Here is a 21,764-nt window from a genome sequence, read left to right as displayed (position 1 = left end):
GTGTCAAGAGCACCCCAAAAACCAGCGGACGCTGCGCCCCTACAGGACTGGAGTTGCACTCCTGCGGTCCATGCAGTGTACAACAAGCATCCATGACACACAACATCGGTCAAGGCGAGGCATTAATAGCAGACCCGTCAAAAGGGCCAATCAAAGCCAGGCCTCAAAAGGCAAGTCCGATTCCTTATTTTCCCCTTTAATCAGGAATAAATTGGTGATAACAAGCATGTGGAAAAAAAAAAAAAAAAAAAAAACATGAGGCTATTCATAAATAGGCAATTAACTCATGGGAGTCCTCTGAGGCTTAGCGCCAGGCTTATAACTTCTCCTGCGCTGAAATCATTATCATAATCTCTGCATTTATTGGGGGGGTCGGGGTGGGGGCCGTTTGATTCCTAGGTTGTGCACTGCTGTTATTCTCTTGAGTAAGGTGCTTAACCTGAATGGTTTCAGTAAACGTCCGAATGTACAGTATAAATCGATTGTTCGTACTGTAAGCTGTGAAAGTTGCTCTGGAGAAGAGCATCTGATAAAGGCCACAGAGTAATTGTTTCACTTTTTTTTTTCTTGTTCTGAGTGCTGAGTGTTTGGAATCACCCTGAAAAAAAATAAATAAATAAATAAATAAATATATATATATATATATATATATATATATATACACACCCATGAAATGCTAGTGCCAAACCCGGAATCCAAGTATGTCAGATGGGCAGGAATTTCACTCTCTGCACATATGCTTATTTCAGAAGGGCCAGTGGTTTGCTGAGCTGTGTGAGGTCTTAAAACCCATTAGAGAAATGTAATCATTTGGAGTAATCACATTCATTATTTGAAAGAATTAATACAGTAGACGCCAAAGTAGCTGACAAGTATGCATGTTTATGCACCATTAAACAATGTCATTTGTTTTACCATCAGTTTGAGTGCACAAAGCCCTTTACTGGCTCTATTCATGACTGTGGAAAAAGTGTGTGTGTGTGTGTGTGTGTGTGTGTATACACTGTAAAAATATTTTTTTCTGGAAAGCACTGCACAGCAAGGGTTCATACTCAAATGAAGTCAGAAGTCTATATGGTTGTCTACAAGAAATCTCCAGAGAAAAAAATTGAAGTACGTGAGCAAGTGGATGTTCTAGTAATAGGCGGGATGTCTAAATAGGTATACGTTTGCCTGATTGCCGATAGCATTAAAAATTATGAAAATGCTGAGTTGAGACAGCCTTTTAAAAGGCTAAAAAATGTATAAATGAACCAGCTGAAAGAACTCCCCAGTTCAGACATCACTAAGAGGGTCCCATTAGGCATAACTTTTTTCTGAGAATATTAAAGCAAAATGTGATGGCATCGTTGGGTTTTTGGACATATTTTCAGGAATGGGAAAAAATCTGGCTGTTTTTTTTTTCCAAAATAAAATGACAGGGAAAGGTATTCTCTTGTCATGACTTTTTGGTTTTAAATAAAATGAAAGAGAAGGGTAAATTCTTGTCCATCCACGTGGGCTTTCCTGACATACATGGAGCACATAAGTGCTCTCTCTTCTGTAAGGAAGCACCGGGTGTCTACCCTGCTACTCTTCTCTCCCTTGTTCATTCTTCATAACGGATTTGCAATATGACTGCACAAGACAGATGGCGTTGTGTTTTCACTTTAATATTTGCTACCGACACAACAATCCATGCTAGAATAATTCTGATAGTAATACATTGGCCCAGTTCATTAACTGAACCGAGGGTGCTGTTCATTTCTCTCTCGATTTTGCAAGGATTTAAAAAATCATCATGTGGGGGTTGCTTACTGCCAGGCTGAAACATTGTCCAACAGCCAGGTTTTAGCCAGTAGAAAGAGGCCAGCCAAGTGAGAACTGCATCACACTGCCTTGACTGCCAGCAGAGTCCTAAAACACCACTGAACAAAGTACAATGAAAATATTCACAAACATACAACAAAACAAAAAAAAAATTTAAATCTGCGTACAGGAGTGGAAATTCAACATTTTTTATTGATTTTTATTTTTGTTTCTAGTGAAAGGAAAGAGGATGTATTGCGCCAAGAATATAATAATATTGTGTTTTGTAAAGCGTCTGTACAGAAATAGAGATCAACAGTATGCTACATTAAGCAAAACTGTAAGCATACAGCTCAGGATATGCAATACCCTGTGAGGGAAGGGGAGACCAATTAAAGCTGTAATTATGTTCAGTGCAATTAGTAATTAGCTGAAAGCATGTTAGAGTTCACAGTGGCTACAGGGAATAACAAAGAGAAATACAGGAGAGCATGTCATAGGTCTCTTAACCAAAACAATCCTGTTGTTATCGACAAAGTGAAACATGAAACACACAATATGAAATAATTCAATGTGTACAGCTTTTGGTTTCATTGGCAATCAACACAGGGGAAATAACAAAACAGTTCACGACAAATTATATATATATATATATATATACATATACACCCTAGACAGGTCGGCAAGCTATTGCATGCAAACTCAACACAGAAAGGCCCAGGTCGGGATACTAACTCAGGACCTTTTTGCTGTGAGGCGACAGTGCTACCCACTGCACCATCATGCATACATATATATATATATATATATATATATATATATCTGCTGTTCTGTATAGTGAAAGTTCAGATAAAACATGCAGGTCATAAAGATATACTTTTGCGGTAAATTTATTCCTTTGGTCTTCCGTTTCTTCCGTTTTACATGCACTTAAAACATTCAAGTCTCATCCTAATCTCACCCTTCCTCTCTTTCATGTGGCCTTCCGCGGACTCCAAACAGAAGCTAATTAGCGCGCCGTCTTCCCTTGAGGAAGGTGCTCTTATTAATTGACTGTGTCACAGGAACATTTATCAGTTTGCTTATTATAATCTTTTCTAGCGTGCGATATCTTTCCCTTTTATTAAAGATGTGGTTAATAGCTAAAGGACTTTAATTGCACACATACCTGAATTTACTCAGTGTGACTGACTTCACAGCCCCTGGCAACCATAATTCTCCTCAATTCTCAATGATTCTTTTTAAGTGTTTAAAATCAAGGGAGCCGGTAACTCTTATTCGCAGAAATAAATGTGCCCGTACTTACATCACATTTAGGATCCCTTGTGGCACACCTCCAAAAACTAACTTATCAGGAAATTGCTCTCGTTTAAGCTTACGGATGTGAAATAGGCGCAGTTGTTGTACAACCATCTTCAAGTTGCCCTGTTGATGTGCGCCTGTCTATCCCTGTGCTTGAATGTGCGTGACAGCTTCCAGTTTCTGATTTATTGATAGTTTGCTCTTGCTGGAGGTATGAAATTACATCCCACAAAAAGCAGATGGTCTCACTAATCTCACCCAACAAACCAAGCTGAAACTCTTGGGTGGCAAGGGGGTGGGAACGGAGGGGGTGGGGGGTTGGGGGAAGTGAGCTGGGTGAGCCAGGGAGATTCTTGCTGCTGATTTCAAAATCCAAAAAAACATGGCCCCGCTACACTCTAGTGGCAAAATGTGAGGACGTTTCTTTATCAGTGTTACTTAGGTTCCTGGAGATCTGCCATCCTGTAGCTTTTCATTCCAACCCTAACAAAGCACACCTCATTCAGCAGCTCGAGATCTTGTTGAGCTGCTAATTAGCAGAGTCAGGTGTGCCAAATTAGGGTTGAAATTAAAACCCACATGATGGCAGATCTCCAGGAAAAGGGCTGGTTCCCATTGCTGTACACTGTCAATCAGCCCTCTTCAGTGGCAATGGGACATGGCTCTTCCCAAGGGATGATTTCAATAAATGGAATATTGACAGTTTTCCCAAAAATCTGAGAGGTGTGAGCACCTGTTCTCTTTCCAAAAAAACAAGTAAATGTTCAATGGAAAACAAATTTGAATGATGCACCTTGGATGATTTCAGGGTTCTTTGATTGATCCCTTGTTAGCCATAATTATGGCATATTGTTGGATAATGGGATAAAGATTTTCATTTCTATTTCTCGTTTTGTCCACATCAGCCAGTGCTCCAAACTGAAACTGGCCAATCACAATGAATGACAACAGGAATTAAAATAAAATCAGCTTGGAAAACAGGGCATACATATAATGCACTATAATAATGTAAAGTATCAATGAACAGATGTGAGTTTAAGTATGTGGTATAGAAAGATGGATTCATAACGCAATCTATGTACATTGCTCAGTATATGGGAATCTGTTGAGATGAAAATAACACCGGCAATAAAATTCTGATTAGTGAAAATCTATAGTCAATACAATAATACGTATCTCTTCAATTGATGTAGCCCAAGTTGGACAGACACCAAAGTCTACTGTAGTCTCTAAGGTCCTTCACTGTTCTTATGAATGTTTAATCATCCCATCTTATCAAAGAATCAGTCCTTCAGGAAAAGAAGCCTAATCTTTTTGTACTTCATCAGGTATGCTTTTCTGTGGTTGGTTATTCATTTCATGGGCATGCACAAAGAGTCTTTGAGTCTGCAGTCTGGCATGAAAAGGAATCAGACTGTTACAATAATGAATTTTTTTACAAAAATGACATTTTTCTCTCTAGATTCGGTTCCACAACAGTTTCACGGGAGGAACTGGGATTTTTAAGGAAGACAATCCCTGTATCAAAAAAGATGATGAATGTTGTACAACACTTAAGTACTAAATACAAGGGCTCAACCCTGTGTTGTTACATTTTATCAGCGGATATTCTAATACTTATATATTATAAATTCATATATAAATAAATTCATATGATGTGGGAACATATTCTCACAAATGCCCAGTTATTTATTTTTGTGAGGTTCCAGAATATCAAAATCAGCTGACAGAATATATATTTGCAAATATGGCACTATTGGATCATCTAAGACATACCTTCACATTTACTCAAAATGATGCATTTACACAAAATAACATGTTTGTTTTATAGAATGACTAAGAACCTTACAACACTATCTTTGAGTATGAGATAAGGTTGCAGCTGCTGGGTAGCTCATCCTGTTAACCCTTTCAAATATAATATCACAAATATGTGATTAGAATGTTCTTAACTGAACATTCTATTGCTGATGTCACAATCACTACTGGTATTTGAAAAGCAAGTTCTAGAACACTGACTAAAAAAAAAAAAAACATTCCAAAAATCCTACTCTCCAAAGGATTAATATCCTGCAGTGTGTGGACGGGCACCATGGTTTTATCTGACCATATAAAATCTGCTCAGAACCAGCCCTAGTAGTGGCCGGTAGCTCCACAGGGTTACTCAGGGAGGGACGGACTTCAGTCAACAGGACATCCTTGTCTCAGCACGCACTAGCTACCCCCTCAGGTCAGCCAGGCCCACGGTCTGTCTGCACAAACTGAAAATGAAGTGCCTTCCTCCAGCTCAGTGTCTCTCTGAGCCGAACTGGGGGGCATGTGCAGGGAAAATAAGCAGCAGCTTGAAAGCACGTATTACAGAGGAGATTGCGTGCTTGTCTGCACTCTCCTTAATTCACGGGGGAGGCTGCTGTGATGAGCACAAGCACTCGCAAATTGGGTGTTCCAAACTGGGAGACCATACGGGTAAAATTATAAACAAGAGAGGTTCAGTGCGACTAGTCATTCCAAATTTGGTTAAAAAAGGAGAAAACAAAGATTGTTTGAATAGTACAAACTACGTGGTTTCTCAGTGTAGGTGGGCCCACAAAGAAAGTTTGATTTACTTGAGCAATTATTTTGAATAAAACTTTTTAAAAAGCGGAACATGAGGACAGACATCGCTAGGCCACAATATGAGGAGGCATTAAAACCAACAATCTACTGCAATTGGAAGTGAACGTGTTTAGAAATGTGTTGAGCACGAAAGGTTAGCTTCTCTGTCCAGCTTAAATTAGCTGAAGGCTTCTAATTTAAAAGAAGGTACGCTTCTAAGCTATCAATTATGTTGAAGTTCAATGTTAATGGCAAAGTGGTTCAACTGAATCCGCCACAGCTTCTAAAGGCAAATCATATATATATATATATATATATATATATATATATACATACATACAATATATATATATATATATATACATACATACAGTATATATACATACATACAGTATATATATATATATATATATGATTTGTTTTTTTGAAAAATAATGTTCATGCTAAAACTTCCACGGCTTCATTTTCATGTGAATTTATTGCAATTATAGAAAGGTGTTACATAGCACATCCAATACAAATATAGTAAGTAATTATAAACTTAATATTTAATTCATATGAATGTGGCATGGTTTATTATCAATGTTATAGGGAAATGTAGGGTAGCCATTTGAGAGTACTATTTTGTCAGTATTGACATGATGGGTTGACAGCTGAAATAAGATACCTGGAAAATGCACTCCCATCATGGCCTGTTCTCCAGAGCTGGCTATCAGGGAAAGAGTGTGGGGCTGTGGACCTGTGAAACGTTCACCACCCAAAGAGAGCAGAGCTCTGCAAGGAACAAGGTCATAGCCGTAATTCAGCCCTCCTTCACCGGTCCCGCCCAATGCATGCTGGGATAGGCTCCAGCACCCCCCGCGACCCTGCTCAGGATAAGCAGGTACAGATAATGGATGAATGGATGGATGGATGGATTCACTGGTCCCTCTCCCCCAGAGCCAGATACAGCTTGTATGAAAATGTCAAACTCGGAGGCGAGTGGATAATACGCTAACTTTTTTCTGTTTTTTTTTTTTTTTTTAGCGGTAGAGAAAAAGAGGCGCCGAAAGCATCTGACAAACGAAACGCGGCGGAGACGGGAAAGGAGATCCGGCGTCGCGATGTTTTCCGCGAGAAAATTAATGCGAAACAAAACCGCATTACAGTCAGCAAAGCTGGCAACTAATCTGTTACTCCATTTCTCACTTGTCTGAACGCATTTTTCTCTCCGCCGCAGGGCTCGCCCGCGCAGTCCCACCCGCGCCTCACACGCTGAGGACGCCGGCAGCGCCGCCACACTTCCGGAAAGCGCCGCGACCACCACCTTTTTAAAACGTTTCTTATTTTTTATTATTTATTCTTTTTTTTCCGCGAACTGGTAGCATTTATGTGCAGCAGTACAGAGCCTGGCTGCCAAGCCGGAGTCATTCCGCAGGGATTAGCTCACCCTCAGCGGGAAGAGACATCAGCCCTTCTGCGAGGCCTGCCGCTGGCCTCCCGCTGGCTGCATCTGGCCTTCCGCGAGCCAGAGACTATCGGCGGCACCCAGGAGGTCCGCCCTGCCACTCCAAACTGAATGGGAGATACATGCCATCGGCCCGGGCAAGGATGGGTCACAGCAACAGCGCGTCGACTTTGGGGTCTGCGTGCCCTGAAGCTCAGCTGGCCCAGCCAGCTTTTATCCCTGACATTTTCTCTAGGGCAGGTCCATTCTACGTGCAGTGTAAACACTTGGTTCTCCGTGTGGCAGCTAAGGTACTAAGGTAGGTGGGCTTCTGTTCTTCTGGGGATTTGATTACAGAGAAACACAGGCGGCGTGTCTGTGCACCTCTTTGAAAAGAGCAACATAAGAACTCTGGCCTAAATGCTTGGTCCCAGATGGAGTGAGTGGGAATTGACTGTGATGTACATTATACCCTCTACTGCTGCAGCTCTGAACCTCCTGAGGCCTACTGTAGCTCCAGCAGTACATGTACATGCACACGCACTCTCTCTCACACACATGTACATGCACACATACACTCACACACAAACATATACATGCACACATACACACACACACAGACACCACACACGCGCACACACACACACACACATGCACACACACAGCAATTGCTCAGGAAATGCACGCCAGGTCGCAGCTGCTCGGAGCTGCCACGTGTGGGCCCCCTGCATACCGGTATAGTTAAACAATTACTTTGTCCTCAAGCTGTCGGGCTGGTGTGACATTTCCCAACAGAATACTTGGCAGGGCTGTTCTTCTTTACACAGCGCCTTGGCCCCGTTCCATTAATCTTACATCAGTCCGCTGGTGCCGTTGCTCTACGTCGCTTCACAAACACCTTCGCATTAAGGCTACAAGGAGATCGCGTCAGGTAAAGGTCAGAGTAGCCTATGACTCGAACCTGCCTGACAGTGGCTGACGTGAGAATGTGCTCTCAGGCTGCGAATAATGACGCGTTCATTAAAAAAAAAAAACACAGAATTCCAAATTTCATCAGCGGCTCCGTCGGTAGCTCCAGGGCTGATTCAAAAAAATGTGGCCACGAGGTGAATTTTTTTTTCACAATGGGAAAATAGCAGGATGCCTCTGAAGATCGGACACACACCCACGCACTGTTTAAGGCTTTCGAACAATGACACACGCAAATGTTCAGAACGCTGTCGAACGCTTTCACGCACATCAAGGCAAATGGAACAGACCACAGAAGGGTACTGAAGAGGTGACTCATCGCACACAGTCAACGCTTAGTCACCTTTCCTTAGGTCCAGTCACTAGCAGAAGCCTCAGTGGACCTGACATATTGAGGGAGATGGGCTACGAGGTCTTTCCACTCGTGCGACCAAAATTGCAGTGCGTTCACGGAGCCAAATATGTACTCAGAGCGTGGCTGATTACTGTGTGCACTGGAGTGCCAGATAAACTGTGCTGTTAGCGTTAACTGGGAGAGGACTGTTCAGTAACCAGTGTCTCCCTGTGCCAGCAGACACATTGCACTTCTCCCCCATTTCTTTCAGAATATGCAAATGAAACTAAATAAGATCATTTCATTTGCTCTTATTGTGTTGTGTCAAATACATATTTGTCTTTGTTTTGTATAAAACACACACTCGTTAACTGTACCGTTTGATGTTTTTTTCTTCCTGAGAATCACTTCTCCAATCTCTAAATCACTATACGATATGATAGGATAATATTGTCATTGTCTGATTACTCAGAAATCGTGCCAACAATTCCATATAATCACAAAAGACAAGCACAGTACTACAAAAGACATTTAAAAGAAATACATCTGAATACAATTCAATATTAAAAACGATTTGGCACTGTACGATTTGGCACTGTAAAACATTTCCATCATGAGACGTCCTAAGTCTACAAGACTTTTACTATCATTTTAGCTGAATCTGATAGTCAGGAGGGAGGCTTGAGTAAGGAAAGATATCACACCAGGCTTTGTGGCATATTTGCGTGCGTGTGTGTCTGTCTGTCTGTGTGTGTGTGTGTCTGTGCGTGCATGCGTGTGTGCGTGCATGTGTGTGTCTGGGTGTGTGTGTGCATAGGCGTGCGTGTATGCGTGCGTTAAGAGGGATGGCTGTTACCCACGCGTCTTCCCCTTTTTCCTTGCATTGAGATGTTTCATGCATCAAACGTATCACTAATAGGCTAACCTTAAGAGGCCGCTATTCAATTTGTCCAAGTGATCTCAGTTTTACAGAAGAAAACAGGATATTTTAGCGGTAATCCATCACGGGGATAACCGAAGCTCTTGAAATATGTATCAGCTCCTGCAAGGAGAGTGTATTCTGGGGAGTGGAGTAGAGGCTAGTAATCATGTACACTTGACGCGCTCAGACAGCGTTTGTTGGTAATTCAGTCACTGCACCAGTCGTTCTTCGCCCAATACAGTAACCTACCACGCGCCTAAACAACTCTGAGGGCGCCTAATGCTGACGTACTGTTGGCAACAGAATTAAATTGCACACGTTGTTTTCCTGCACCGTGCCACGCATCACTTGTATTAGTTAAGACACAAAATATACCCACAGACGGCGAGGTGTGATTTCCAATATTTAATTGTTAAGGTTCCCGCATTTATATGTAATAATAAGTCAATCTCCGGAATAAACATTTTAACTTTAACAGCTGCTGCATTCAGAACAGCTTCGTCTATACGCAATTCCAAGCGAGTCCTGTGCGTCACGGGAAACTTAGGTGTCTAGACTTAAATGTACAAAAAGACTGGTGCAATGCTGTTAATACTGAAAAAAACAAGACAAACAGCCAATATAACCCACAGCATATATTAAAGCACGTAGCGGTCTGCGGGTAACCGTACCAACGTTCAAGTAAACTTATTCATTCCGCCCGCAGCGCCCGCACGATGACATGGGGCGGTGGCTGTGTCTAGCGAAGTGGACAGCAGGACTACGTGAAAACCGAGGGAGAGGAGGGTGAAAGATACGAGCATCCGTCTTTGTGTAAATGTATGTATGTAACTCCCCTTGATAATGACCAAATTCCGATGCATCGTAATTACGTTTAAAATGTATTGTTGTCGTCGCTCAGTAGCCTTCATTTGTCAGTTTGTATTGATATTCTTTTCGTTAAATAGTTGGATAAGCCTATAATTTCCGTTTTGAAACGGTAGAACGTCGTTATGATATATTCTAATTAGCATATGCAAGTGGCTGTGTAGTATTGCCTTTTATAACGAACAAGCAAACGTTCTCAACAGTTACGCCCATCAATGTGTCATAATGCCCTGACCTTGGAACTGGCCGCGTTTAAAGTAGCCTACGTGCGTTTGCGCTGGAAAATGCTTATCCTTTAACTTTTCGTATTTTAGAAGGAAAGATAAATAGTTCGATTAGGATATTTATTGCCTGCAGATTAAATTATCCGCATAAAATCAATGGAATCCACACAACCAGTTAAATGATGAGTCGAATCACATTATCCAGTTCTATAAAAGCCGAACTAAATGGCTTTGAATGTGGTGCAGAGTAAAACAGCTACAGTTCTCCCTTGACAGTATTAAACCAGAGGCACGGGATTTTGTGCATCATATAAAGAAAAGCTTATACTACGACGACCCCAAGATGTGGACTGCTGCAAATACCACATTCAGGTCAGTGCGTCCAGTACAGAACATATATCGGGTCCCAATATAAAACGTCGCGAATTAAATGCATCGTTTTTTACAAACAAATCTTTCACAATTTCTGCAGAGAGAATGGAAAGCAAGAAAACACTGCTCTTTTCATTTATGATTTATTTGAAACTACAGCTTCGGAACCTATTTAAGTGTATTTTCAGATTTTTTTTTTTTACATCGTATTTGCACGGTTGCAGTTCGCATCCAATGCAGTTATGATGGTCGTATGGTAACGGAAAACGTTATGTATTAAGTTCAAGCTGCATACAACGTATGTTCATTAGCACTCGAAAAGTATTGAAAATTCTTCTCCTTCGCAAAATGAGCATCGATGTAGCGCGTTGTACAACTAGTTCCTATTGACAGGGCAATGGTGGTGAAACCATAATGATAAGTCCCTATATAACATTTATTAATTTGCTAAACCCGAAAAAATACAATTTAATATTTTAGTGACCTGCTTTTCCGCCATCAAAAAACAATGGCAATGTTAGTTTTATTTACTTAATCTCAATTACTTTGCCCATAAAAAACTTGAACTTTGCATTGGGCTATTAGTATCCTACAGTAGCCTACCCTCGCAAGCTAATGCGGTACACGGCTGTGCGTTCCGGTCTCTGCGCTCCGATCTAGCGGAAATAAAACGGAACAAAATTACAAGATAACAATAATAATTTGAAATGAGTGGTGTCCCTATGACATTAAATCCTCACTTCCGAGAAAAAAACTTGAACAAAATAGCGTAGGCTACGCACACGCAATTTCCATTGGAGCATTGGAACACTGCATGCCATAAAACTGACCGCTCAGGTATGCAAGAGTGTTTGCTATTCCCAAAGACTTTCCCCTGTGCCCAGCGTCAAGGAAAGTGGCCAGCACATAAAAGTTGTAATCGCACTTACCTTTTAGAATGATCCCACAGATGCTATAAAGGGCAAAGAGAAAATGTTGCTTGAGAATCATTTTCTTCTTGCTTCCTTCAGCCAAATGTGCTGACGCTCGACTCTTTATTTATTATATATTTTTTCCTTTGCGTACGAGGACGATTTTATCCAGGTGAGGCGTTCAGTTACACCCAGCAAGGAATTATAGGCTCCTCTAGTGGGAATGCCTTCGGCTCCGCCAGTCAAGTCCCAAAGCTTGCTGGATCCGGGTGCTGTGACACAGTCGCTGTAGCTGAGCGGTAGAGATGCTCTCGCAACGGTACAGAATAGCACAGCCTCAACCGCTCTCGTCTCTTCAGATCTGCAGCTTAGAGTCCCGCCTACGCTGCTCGACAGATGAAGACGCTTCACCAATAGCCAGCGCCGGCAAATTATTCCAGGAGTCGTAGTTTTTCTAAACCGCAAGACCATTTAAAAAACATTGGAACAAACTACTTTGCCATTCTAAACATTGGAACATCGCGGTCTGACCAATTTGAATTCTCGACCGTGTTTGTTATAACCTACATTAATTCGCAAAATGTTCAAGGCAAAACATCCTTTAGAGGGGGCAGTCTTCCGACACTTTTGATAAGGTCTCCGCCTTGTCACATGTTCCATTTCCAAGTAGAGACTTGAAAGGATAGCAGCCAGTCTCGTGAAGTTTAAGAGCCTTGCCCGCAAGCCGTCAACACAATTGCAATAGGTGTGATATGTTTGTTCTGTCGCTTGAGCAACAGCAAGATTTTAACCCTTTCAACAATTGGGTTTTTTGGATTTTTTTTTTTCCATAATTTTAAGTCAGTGGTCTAGTACTCCATTGTTCTCAATTACCTGTTGTGATTATTCTATCAGTACTAGAATGTTCAGTTAAGAACATTCGAATCGCTTTTGACCTTACACCTTCCTGGGGAGCAGTTAAGAGATGGAAACCTAACGGTAGCAGTGCATGATTGAATACTCACCTTCGATTTGCTTTTGAACGACGTTTATATGCGATACGTTATAATAAGCGGGAGCCACTGAGCAGTTTGCAGCATTTAAGCGCTCACGCTTATTATCCGTGTATACAAAGTCAGTGTGTATACCTTCCGGTCCCACTGTGGACGGTGCAATAGTTTGTTAACGGCATCCTTACATTACATTACATTTACATTACAGGCATTTAGCAGACGCTCTTATCCAGAGCGACTTACACAACTTTTTACATAGCACTTCACATTGTATCCATTTATACAGCTGGATATATACTGAAGCAATGCAGGTTAAGTACCTTGCTCAAGGGTACAACGGCAGTGTCCTTACCCGGGAATCGAACCTGCGACCTTTCGGTTACAAGCGCAGTTCCTTACCCACTGTGCCACACTCCGTCCTATATCCTTAGTATGTGTGACCAGGCGATAGCAACATAATACACTAGTGACAGTGATAAAATCCCACAGTATCGGGAATTTTTCTGGAGATCTGTCACACACGCGCGCACGCACACACACATCCGTCCGCAGGATGTAGCCTAATATTCGTCATCATAAATACATCTTGTCTTATTGGTCCTGCATGCCCGTAATTTGTACCCTTTCTATTTTAAAGGGAAACATTTTCTTTCTGACAGGCTGAACAGCTCAGAGTGGCCAGTACAGCTGGTCAGTGGGAGGCCTGCAGGATGGAATTCAAAGCTGAAAAAGTTAAACAGGCACATTCTAAAAATGACATCTGGAAATAATTCAGACCATCCATTCCATACACACACACACACACACACACTCACATAGTGTGGTAAGTATTTGGACAGTGATACAATTTTTATTTTGGCTCTGTGCTCCAGCACATTGAATGAAACAATGAATATGAAGTTGAAGTGCAGACTGTCAGAGTTAATTTTGGATTATTGACATTAATATTGGGAGAACTGTGCTCAGTTCCCGTGGGGGAAGATTTCCTGGTATGATTTGGGTCCACTTGTCTCCTTACTGGAAAGGGTCACTGCAAATCAGTACAAAGACATTCTGAGTGATCACGTTTATCTTGTGATGAAACATTTCTATCCTGATGGGAGTGGTGTCTTCCAGGATGACGATGCCCGTATCCACAGGGCACGAGGGGTCACTGAATGGTTTGATGAGTATGAAAATGATGTCAATCATATGTTATGGCCTTCGCAGTCACCAGATCCCAATCCAGTTGAACACCTATGAGAGATTTTGGACAGTTGTGTTAGACAGCACTCTCCACCACCATCATAAAAACAGCAAATGAGGAAATATCTTTTGGAAGAATGGTGTTCCGTCCCTCCAGCAGAGTCCCATTGACTCCAGAGTTCCAAATTTCACAAAATGATTAAAAGTCTACTGCATTTTTGTTTTATTTATTTTGGGCAGGAATTTCCTGACCAAATTTAAACTGCAGGGTGAGCACTGGCTTGACTGTCGCAAACGATATCTAGGGGGGGGGGGGGGGGGAAGTGCTCATTGCCTCAGATGCAGCAAGTATGAAGCAGTATTAGCAGTCACAATTGTTTGTCTTGGTCCAAAAAGGACACAGCTGGAACACCGGTGACGCTGCTTCACACCCGCGGTCCATTCGTCTCAGCAAAGCACTGACAGAGAAAGTACCCCCGTTGCCTCCTTCGGTTGCCAGAGGTGCCGATGTTGAGTCATCAGCTGTGGAATTACAGTGCCAGAAATCCTGACGTTGAGGCTGATTTAAAGAGGCTAATTGAGTGCAATGATTTTCCATTTTGGTCCCTCCCACTGGCAGCAGTTGCATCCAGTTTTGATGTTGTTATGCATGAAAAAAATAAAAATGAACTTTGCTTTTGTGTGCAAAACTGTGTTAAAGTTTTCTTGTGGCAAATCCCCAGGCCATTCTCAAGAGAAGTGATATAATCTAATACAGGGTGCCCTTTACTAAATCAATTGTTAACTAACTGTACCATTTAGTAACTTTGAATCGAGCAAAATGCTGCAGCAAAAGACCTTGACTTTAATGATCAAAATGATCCGCTCTATAAACTGCTGGAAGGGAAATAAGAGGGAGCTCTCCTTAGTACACTACAGGAGCTCCTGTTATCCTATGACCCAGATCTTCTCTTCTCTCGCCATTATGTGTAATTTAATTCTTCCATACATTTCAGTAAAATAATAATGATGAGACTGCTCGTACAGAAAATAGCCACCAAGAAGATATGTTTTTATATGCATCACTCAAATATAATATTTAGAGCAGGCACGTATTAGAGTATGAGTAAGTATGTCAAGTTTATATTTGCAGAATACAAATTATATGAAAAATATAGAATAAGTGATGCTCATTATACAATCACATGAAAGATAGCTTGGAAAATACAGGGTGAATGCATGCAAAACGTGACAATGAATTGCAATTAAACTGAGGGGCCATTTGCCCGGTCAGTGTGTATGATGTCAGAGGGGCATGATGTCACATTGGAAGGAAAGCCCAGCCGGTTGAATGCCTACGGGCTCTGGCTTCCTTTAAGAAGCAAAAGCATGCTGTCATAGAACACCATATGTGTTACTGACACAATAGAGAATGTGGACAGCGGTGTCATTCCATGTTTACTGTGAGCTAATTGTCTGCTTTCAGTGCATCACCCAGTTGTAATTTCTTTATGTTTGCCTGCAAAATGCAAAACAAACCTACAGACTGCCGTATTGTAGATACACCCAGAGAGATCAGTTATGCAAGATACACGAGTGCAACGAGAAAAACGAATGAAATGAAAAAGGCTACAAAAGTAAAATGCATCTTATTTTATTGGATTTTTTCTCATCTCATTTCATATTTCTTATCTCATTTCATCACTCCAACCTTCTGCTAAAGTGTCTGGGATTCTCCAATACACTAGCCCATGAGCCAGTGCCTGAAGGCCACACTACAACTCCACACTGGGTCGGCTAACTTATTGCTTATTGATCTAAAATATGCTTTCTCTGCCATCTTGGTGATTCACACTTTTGTGGTGTTGTGGGATGGCAGTGCAGTTCAGTAGAGCTGGGCTTGTAATCCAAAGGTTGCAGGTTTGATTCCCAGGTACGGCACCGCTGTTGAACCCTTGAGCAAGGTTCGTAACCTGAATGGCTTCAGTATATACCCAGCTGTATAAATGGATGTATGTTTTTTTTTTAAGACACACTGGATAAGAGCATCTGCTAAAAACATGTGATGTAATGTGCTGTGCCTCAGACTAACACTGATGTTTTTCACTTCAGTCTGCAAAAGAGCATCTGCTCGGTGACTGCACTGTACCGTAACTACAAGCCACACAATGCTACAGGAGAGCTAGCGGCATTTAGAAGGAGAGTCATATCTCTCACTGATGATAATTGGTAGCCTGTGGTCATGTAGTGTGTTGTTAGCAGGGGCTAATGCAGCAGAAGTTTTAGGAATCCTAGTGGTGTGGAATCCACCCTACCTATTTGGAGAAGGAAGCCAGCTATGACTGTATCAGATTGTAGCCGGCAACCTGGCTGTAGTCGGCAATCTAGTTTTGTAATGGCAAAAAAAAATGGCAATAAGAAATGCCAGAATTTCCCCACAAGATGAAGATTAGACACTAAATGTTACTGTGGCAGTGCATAGTAGTGTGGCATCCACAGCAAGCATGCAGGTCTGACATACAGTAAAAGGCTTCTACTCTCTCAGGAATGGACATACTGAAACTGGGTTTCTCACACATAAAACAATCCTTTCAGCTTCTTGTCTTTCCTGGTCCCTAATGCGTTTTTTAAGATGTGGCTGTGTCAACAAAAATATATTTTAAAACCTTCAAACGCTGCTACCGGTTCAGCAGTTTCATTTGTACTGCTTGACACCACACTCTAAAAGCCTGTTGACCTGTTAGGGCTGTATTGAGCCATAAAACGCAATGCTTTGGGTGGAATTTCAATTAAGGCTAAGCCTAACAGCCATTCTCTTCACAAAGGAAGCTGCTAATTACTCACATCTCAAATTGTACCCTTATTTTGACAATGTGATATTTGATGGCGTATGGAACAAAATGAAAAATGTTGAGGTTATTTGACCGTAAAAACAAAAACAAATAGTCAGCCTTATTGCATTTAGGTTTTACATGTAAAATTAAATCTTGTTGAACACAAAGCTCAGTTACTACACAAATTTATGTTGCTTTTACAATTCTGCTGGCCTGTTGTTTGCTCTTTCTTTGAAATACAGATTTAGTGCCTCTTGCAATAAGGAACTTGTAATTTCATCAACAAAGGAGTGTCTGCCAACAGAAATTTAAATAAATTAATAAAGAAGAAGAAAAAGAAGAATTTCTGGGCCAAGAATGCCACAGATTCTTTGGGGACAATACTGCATTGATAATGAACATATGCTGAACACATTAGACAATGAATATCACCCAACCCTTTGAAGTTCTGCTTTTTGTCTCTCATTCTACTGGCTGCATTTTGTTAAGGTTTTATATTTATATTTTTATTTATTTATTTTAACAATAATGGTTCTCTAAAATCACACAACAGGAGTGATTATCTTATTTTCCCACTCTATATTGACCTGTGATACCAGGCTGTACTTCTTTGTGTGTGAGACCTTAGATATTTCAACAACCATAATGAAAGTGTCAGCGTTTTTCAGTTTTAAAAAGGCTTTCTCTCTTTCATACATGAAAAGAACACTGATTTAACTCTATCCATTCTTCTTATGCTGAAGCATGCAATTGTTCTGGGGAAGGCGGAGAAAAGAGGAGAAAGGACTAAAAAAGTATGATTACTTCTTTTTATGACAAGGACTGGCATAGAATTTCAGCTAACATCTTTAGCTTTTGGTCAAAAACAGAACTTTTGGACTTTTTGGACTTCGAAGGAAAAAGACGACAAAAAATATTTGAGGAATAGCAGTGTTCAGATGAGATCTGGGGTGTGCGGAGCTATTTTAGGACAAGGGTATGCATAGCAGTTGTGTGTCCCCTGGCATCAGGGAAAAAAAAACATAATCATCTCTGTCTGAGACATGCCTCCGTGGATCTTGGATAGTTTGAAATAAACCTTCGAGCTCTGTACTCTCTGAGCCCCTGATTTCATTACTAAAGCTGTTTTCCTCTATTTCCTCCTTTGTCGTGCTGTTTAATTCATCTGAAGCTGGCTACAAAGAGTGCACCTTTACAGACTCTGCTCTTGCCTATTAAAAAACCAACAATAAAGTAAAGCAGAATAAACAAACAAATAATCATTCTGAATCATTTAAAAAGGATTTCGTATGTTCTTTTAAACACCCTTTAATTAGTCTCCACTACTCTGAGAAAGTCAGCATTTGGAGATTTTCGCGGACTGCCATTGCAAGTGTACAGTGTGTTCACTGAAGTTTTTTGAGGTAAGATGTTTTTATCTTAGTGTCCTAGCAGTTTAGAGAGGGGTGGAGGATAAACATTTGAAGTGAGGGAGTGTTTTATACAGAATGGATAGCCTAGAGTTAAAAGACAAATCACCGCTGATCCTGAGGGGGCAGACATTTTTATATGCTATTAGTATATCAGTCAAAAGCATAAGTGGTTTGGCTGCAGATTGTACCTAGCTTTTTACCATTATTTTCGTTCAAGCTCAAGAATCAGCTAGCCGCTATTATGCCTCTCTTTCATATTTTAATCATGTTTGTAATTAGTTCAGTTCGTTGGCGGTGGTCTTGCGTCTTGTTTTTGAATTATTGTAAAGTGCCGTTCCTTTCCTTTTTTTCCTGTCTGTGCAAATTCCTTGGGGTGTTCATTTTTAAAATTCTGCACACACCTCGGCTATGCATAGGTAAATCTAACAGGGACTGAAATTGAATATTAATGCATCTTTCTGCTTCCTCAATCTTCAACTGTGGTGATGATAATTTTTTTTTAGAGGAATGAAAGAGTATGAAGACGTACTGACGTATGCATGTGCATACCCATCTTTTCAAAATGTCATTTCAGAATATTATTTGTGCTCTGTTTGGTCACAATATCTTTTTAATATTAGAAATCGGATATTAGTATGTATTTTAGCCTGACATTATTTTAATACATTATTTTTTTTAACTCATGCATAATAAAAATACATCGATTCAAAAATAATTTCTTTTCCTGACCTAAACTGTGTGAACACATTGTACACATTGTACAGTCTATAATCTATTCTCTTATGATTGGTTTTACATTTGATTGAACAAAGATCGTACACAACAAAGTGGTAACTCAACTTTAATGGAGTACATGTGGTCCCTATTGGGCACCCTTTCAAGCTTTGAATTAACACTGAAAAAGTTATTTTCTACTTAGCAGTGATGTGTTTTGAAAAGTCTGTGCAGAAACTAGGACACCTTTCACATTCAATCACGACGATGAGCTGAAGCTGGGGGCCTCCTCCTCTTACACAACTTCTGCAGCACGGACTCTTTTGTGCAATTTCTAAGATGGTGTTAGAATTCGGTTCGGCCTTCTCCTGCGGTCCCTCCTCGCGGTGGGGATGAGCCCAGCTGGCACCCAGAGCAGGAGCAGGTTAAGTGGAGCCCTGGCAGTCTAATTTTAGGTTTGGGCAGGCTGATTATGGAGATGGATTACAGATTACAGACCGCTGGACAGACTGTGATCTCCTGGGCCGGAGTGAATTGAACCTGAAGTTGAAAGGAAAAGATTTTTTTTTTTTTTTTTTTAATCTTTAATGTAAAATTTTTAAAAACAGGCAAAGTCGATGCCGTCCTCCAAGGCTCCAAGTGCAACCGCAGTGCTAGAACTCTGAGGTGGATCTGGAGATTGTTTGCACAGGGGTAAAAAGTGCCCCCCTGCACGCAAGTGCACACACACACACACACACGCAAGTACCTGTAGGGGCCCTCTGCACCTCCTAGTGCCCAGAAGAACTTTCCTTTATTACTCCCCCAGAGCTCCGCCCCTGCTAGTCCTAGTCTTTGGTGTTGTGATGCATCCCACATCCCAGCAACTGAGTCCTGATTCTTCTGATGGAGTGACTCAGAATTGGCATCAGTGTCCTTCAGGTCTGGGGGGTGTCAGCAAGCACGGTATTTTTCACCTCAGTGCACATCAGTGACTCCTCCTGCTCAGTGGTGCTGGATGGACGGATGGACACGCTTTGAAAGACATACCTGCTCGTCCACGCTGTCCCAAACTGAGGGTGGGACATCCACTGTCGCCACACAGAAATGGGACATGACAACAGGGAACACCATCAGGCGATTCCATCCATCCATCCATCCATTATCTATACCCGCTTATTCCTTTTCAGGGTCGCAGGAGTTGCTGGGAGGAGCCTATCCCAGCATACATTAGGCAAGAGGCAGGAATACACCCTGTACAGTTTGCCAGTCCATCACTCACACACTCATACTGTACCTAGGGGCAATTTAGACTTTCCAATTAACCTAACCTGCATGTCTTTGGACTGTGGGAGGCAACCGGAGTACCCAGAGGAAACCCACGGGGATACGGGGAGAACATGCAAACTTCAAAACAGAAACCAAGGAGTTGAACCAAGGATCGTTTTGCTGTGCGCCAACTGTGCCACTCGCATCAGGCAATTCCAAACAGGTAGAATAATAAAACGGGTGCATAACACATTGAGCCCAAGCCACTTTGTGTTCAGACCTCGCAGTGTTTTAAGAAATTGAGGGAACGCGTGACGGGGTTAGAGTGACATGTTTGGCGTAATGGGGAAAAGGGAGTGTGCACTCGTTCTCTGCGAAGCAGTTCCAGACCTGAACTCTGTGAATTAACCTTTCAAATTGAAAGCCTGGAGCATCCCTACATCACTTTCATTAAGTCTTCTCCCGACTGCGGCTGCTGGGATTTATTGATAACCTCTCTGAGATTTGGTTAACTTCACTTCTCTTTAAGGGGCAGCCTCCCCCCCCCCTCCAACCCCTGCCCCCCCCAGGCAGCACAGCCTGCCGCTGTCAATCACACACGGCAGCTTCTTCTCACTTAACGCTATCAATGCTCTGTTACAGTTCACTCTGCCTGCGTCTTGTAATGATATTGTATGACTCATCTGCCGGCGGAAGAAGAAGAAGAAGAAGAAGCTAAACTGTCACGATGAAGGTTAACAGCCTTCAGATTCTTTCCGGTTGCCAAAGCTGCATCTTTGGTTCTGCTAGAAGCCTTTCGACGTTTCTCTGAAATCTGTTATAATATCTGAGTGCTTAAAGGAGGTCTGCAGAAAGCATTGCTGGGGACAGGTTTTAGGCATTGACTCATTATTACCATATTATTACAGCCTGTCAATTTTACAGAGGGCTGAGATGACAAATAAATAAATAAATAAAATAAACACAACAGCTTAATATTAACATGAAAGCGAAGTGTTAGTGAACTGACTGAATGCATGTTACGATGGAATTAATGAGTAACCGTGCCAGGAAAATTATGATAATGTGATTGTTGATGCTTTGAAAGTCCCATGAGAATGGAGGCATCATGGTTGTCCAATATCCATCATCGGTACAGTGATAGGACCGTGACGCAAATGAAGGGAGCATGAGATCTGCTTGGACGTTTTAACTCCAGACTTTGGGCACCTCCAGAAATACAGCAATGAGGAAGATACATTTCACATCCTCCACTGCTGATCCTCTTTGTTCACCCGCTCCAAAACAAAAAAAGTAAAAAAAAAACAAATAAATAAATTTAAAAAATTGTATATATATATATATATATATATATATATATATATATCAAAATCCCACCTCGGCAAACATACATAAGGTTTGGCAGGCAATAGCCCAACTTTGTAGTAAGATAGTCCACTAATGGGGCAGAGTTAATTAAGGCTAATGGAACCACGGAGGTTTGAAACTCATTCTCAACTGCTTCATGTGACCCTACTGGATATTAAAAGCAAAGAAGAAGCAGATTCTGGTTGGTGATGAGTCAGCAGGTCTTGTTTATGACCCTACCTAACCCCGTCCCTCTCTGTGCTTTAAAATAGGCACCCATTGCTCTCCCTCTCTTCTGGAGGCACCTCATATGCACCACGTTTGATGAAGTGCTGTGCTATCC

At 41.5% G+C, this 21,764-nt stretch overlaps 1 protein-coding gene across 6 annotated transcripts in view; it reads right to left on the bottom strand.

Moving 5' to 3' along the window:
- LOC118210090 (cell adhesion molecule 2-like) overlaps nucleotides 1–12,347 on the bottom strand; it is a 331,663-nt gene extending 319,316 nt beyond the window's left edge. For 2 of the 6 annotated variants that reach the window (XM_035385956.1, XM_035385957.1), the window contains exon 1: nucleotides 11,729–12,347. In XM_035385956.1, the coding sequence (XP_035241847.1) occupies nucleotides 11,729–11,789 (61 nt within the window). In that variant the 5' untranslated portion in view covers nucleotides 11,790–12,347. The remainder of the gene's footprint in view (nucleotides 1–11,728) is intronic. The other 4 variants (XR_004761803.1, XM_035385958.1, XM_035385960.1 and 1 more) reach the window with 4 other exon arrangements.
- Between the last annotated feature and the right edge of the window lie 9,417 nt (nucleotides 12,348–21,764).

This window comes from Anguilla anguilla, chromosome 12 (assembly GCF_013347855.1).
Source record: "Anguilla anguilla isolate fAngAng1 chromosome 12, fAngAng1.pri, whole genome shotgun sequence".
In the NCBI taxonomy this organism is placed as follows: Eukaryota; Metazoa; Chordata; class Actinopteri; order Anguilliformes; family Anguillidae; genus Anguilla; species Anguilla anguilla.
Note: the sequence above shows the minus strand (reverse complement) of the source record. Positions and strands in the feature narration are given on the sequence as shown.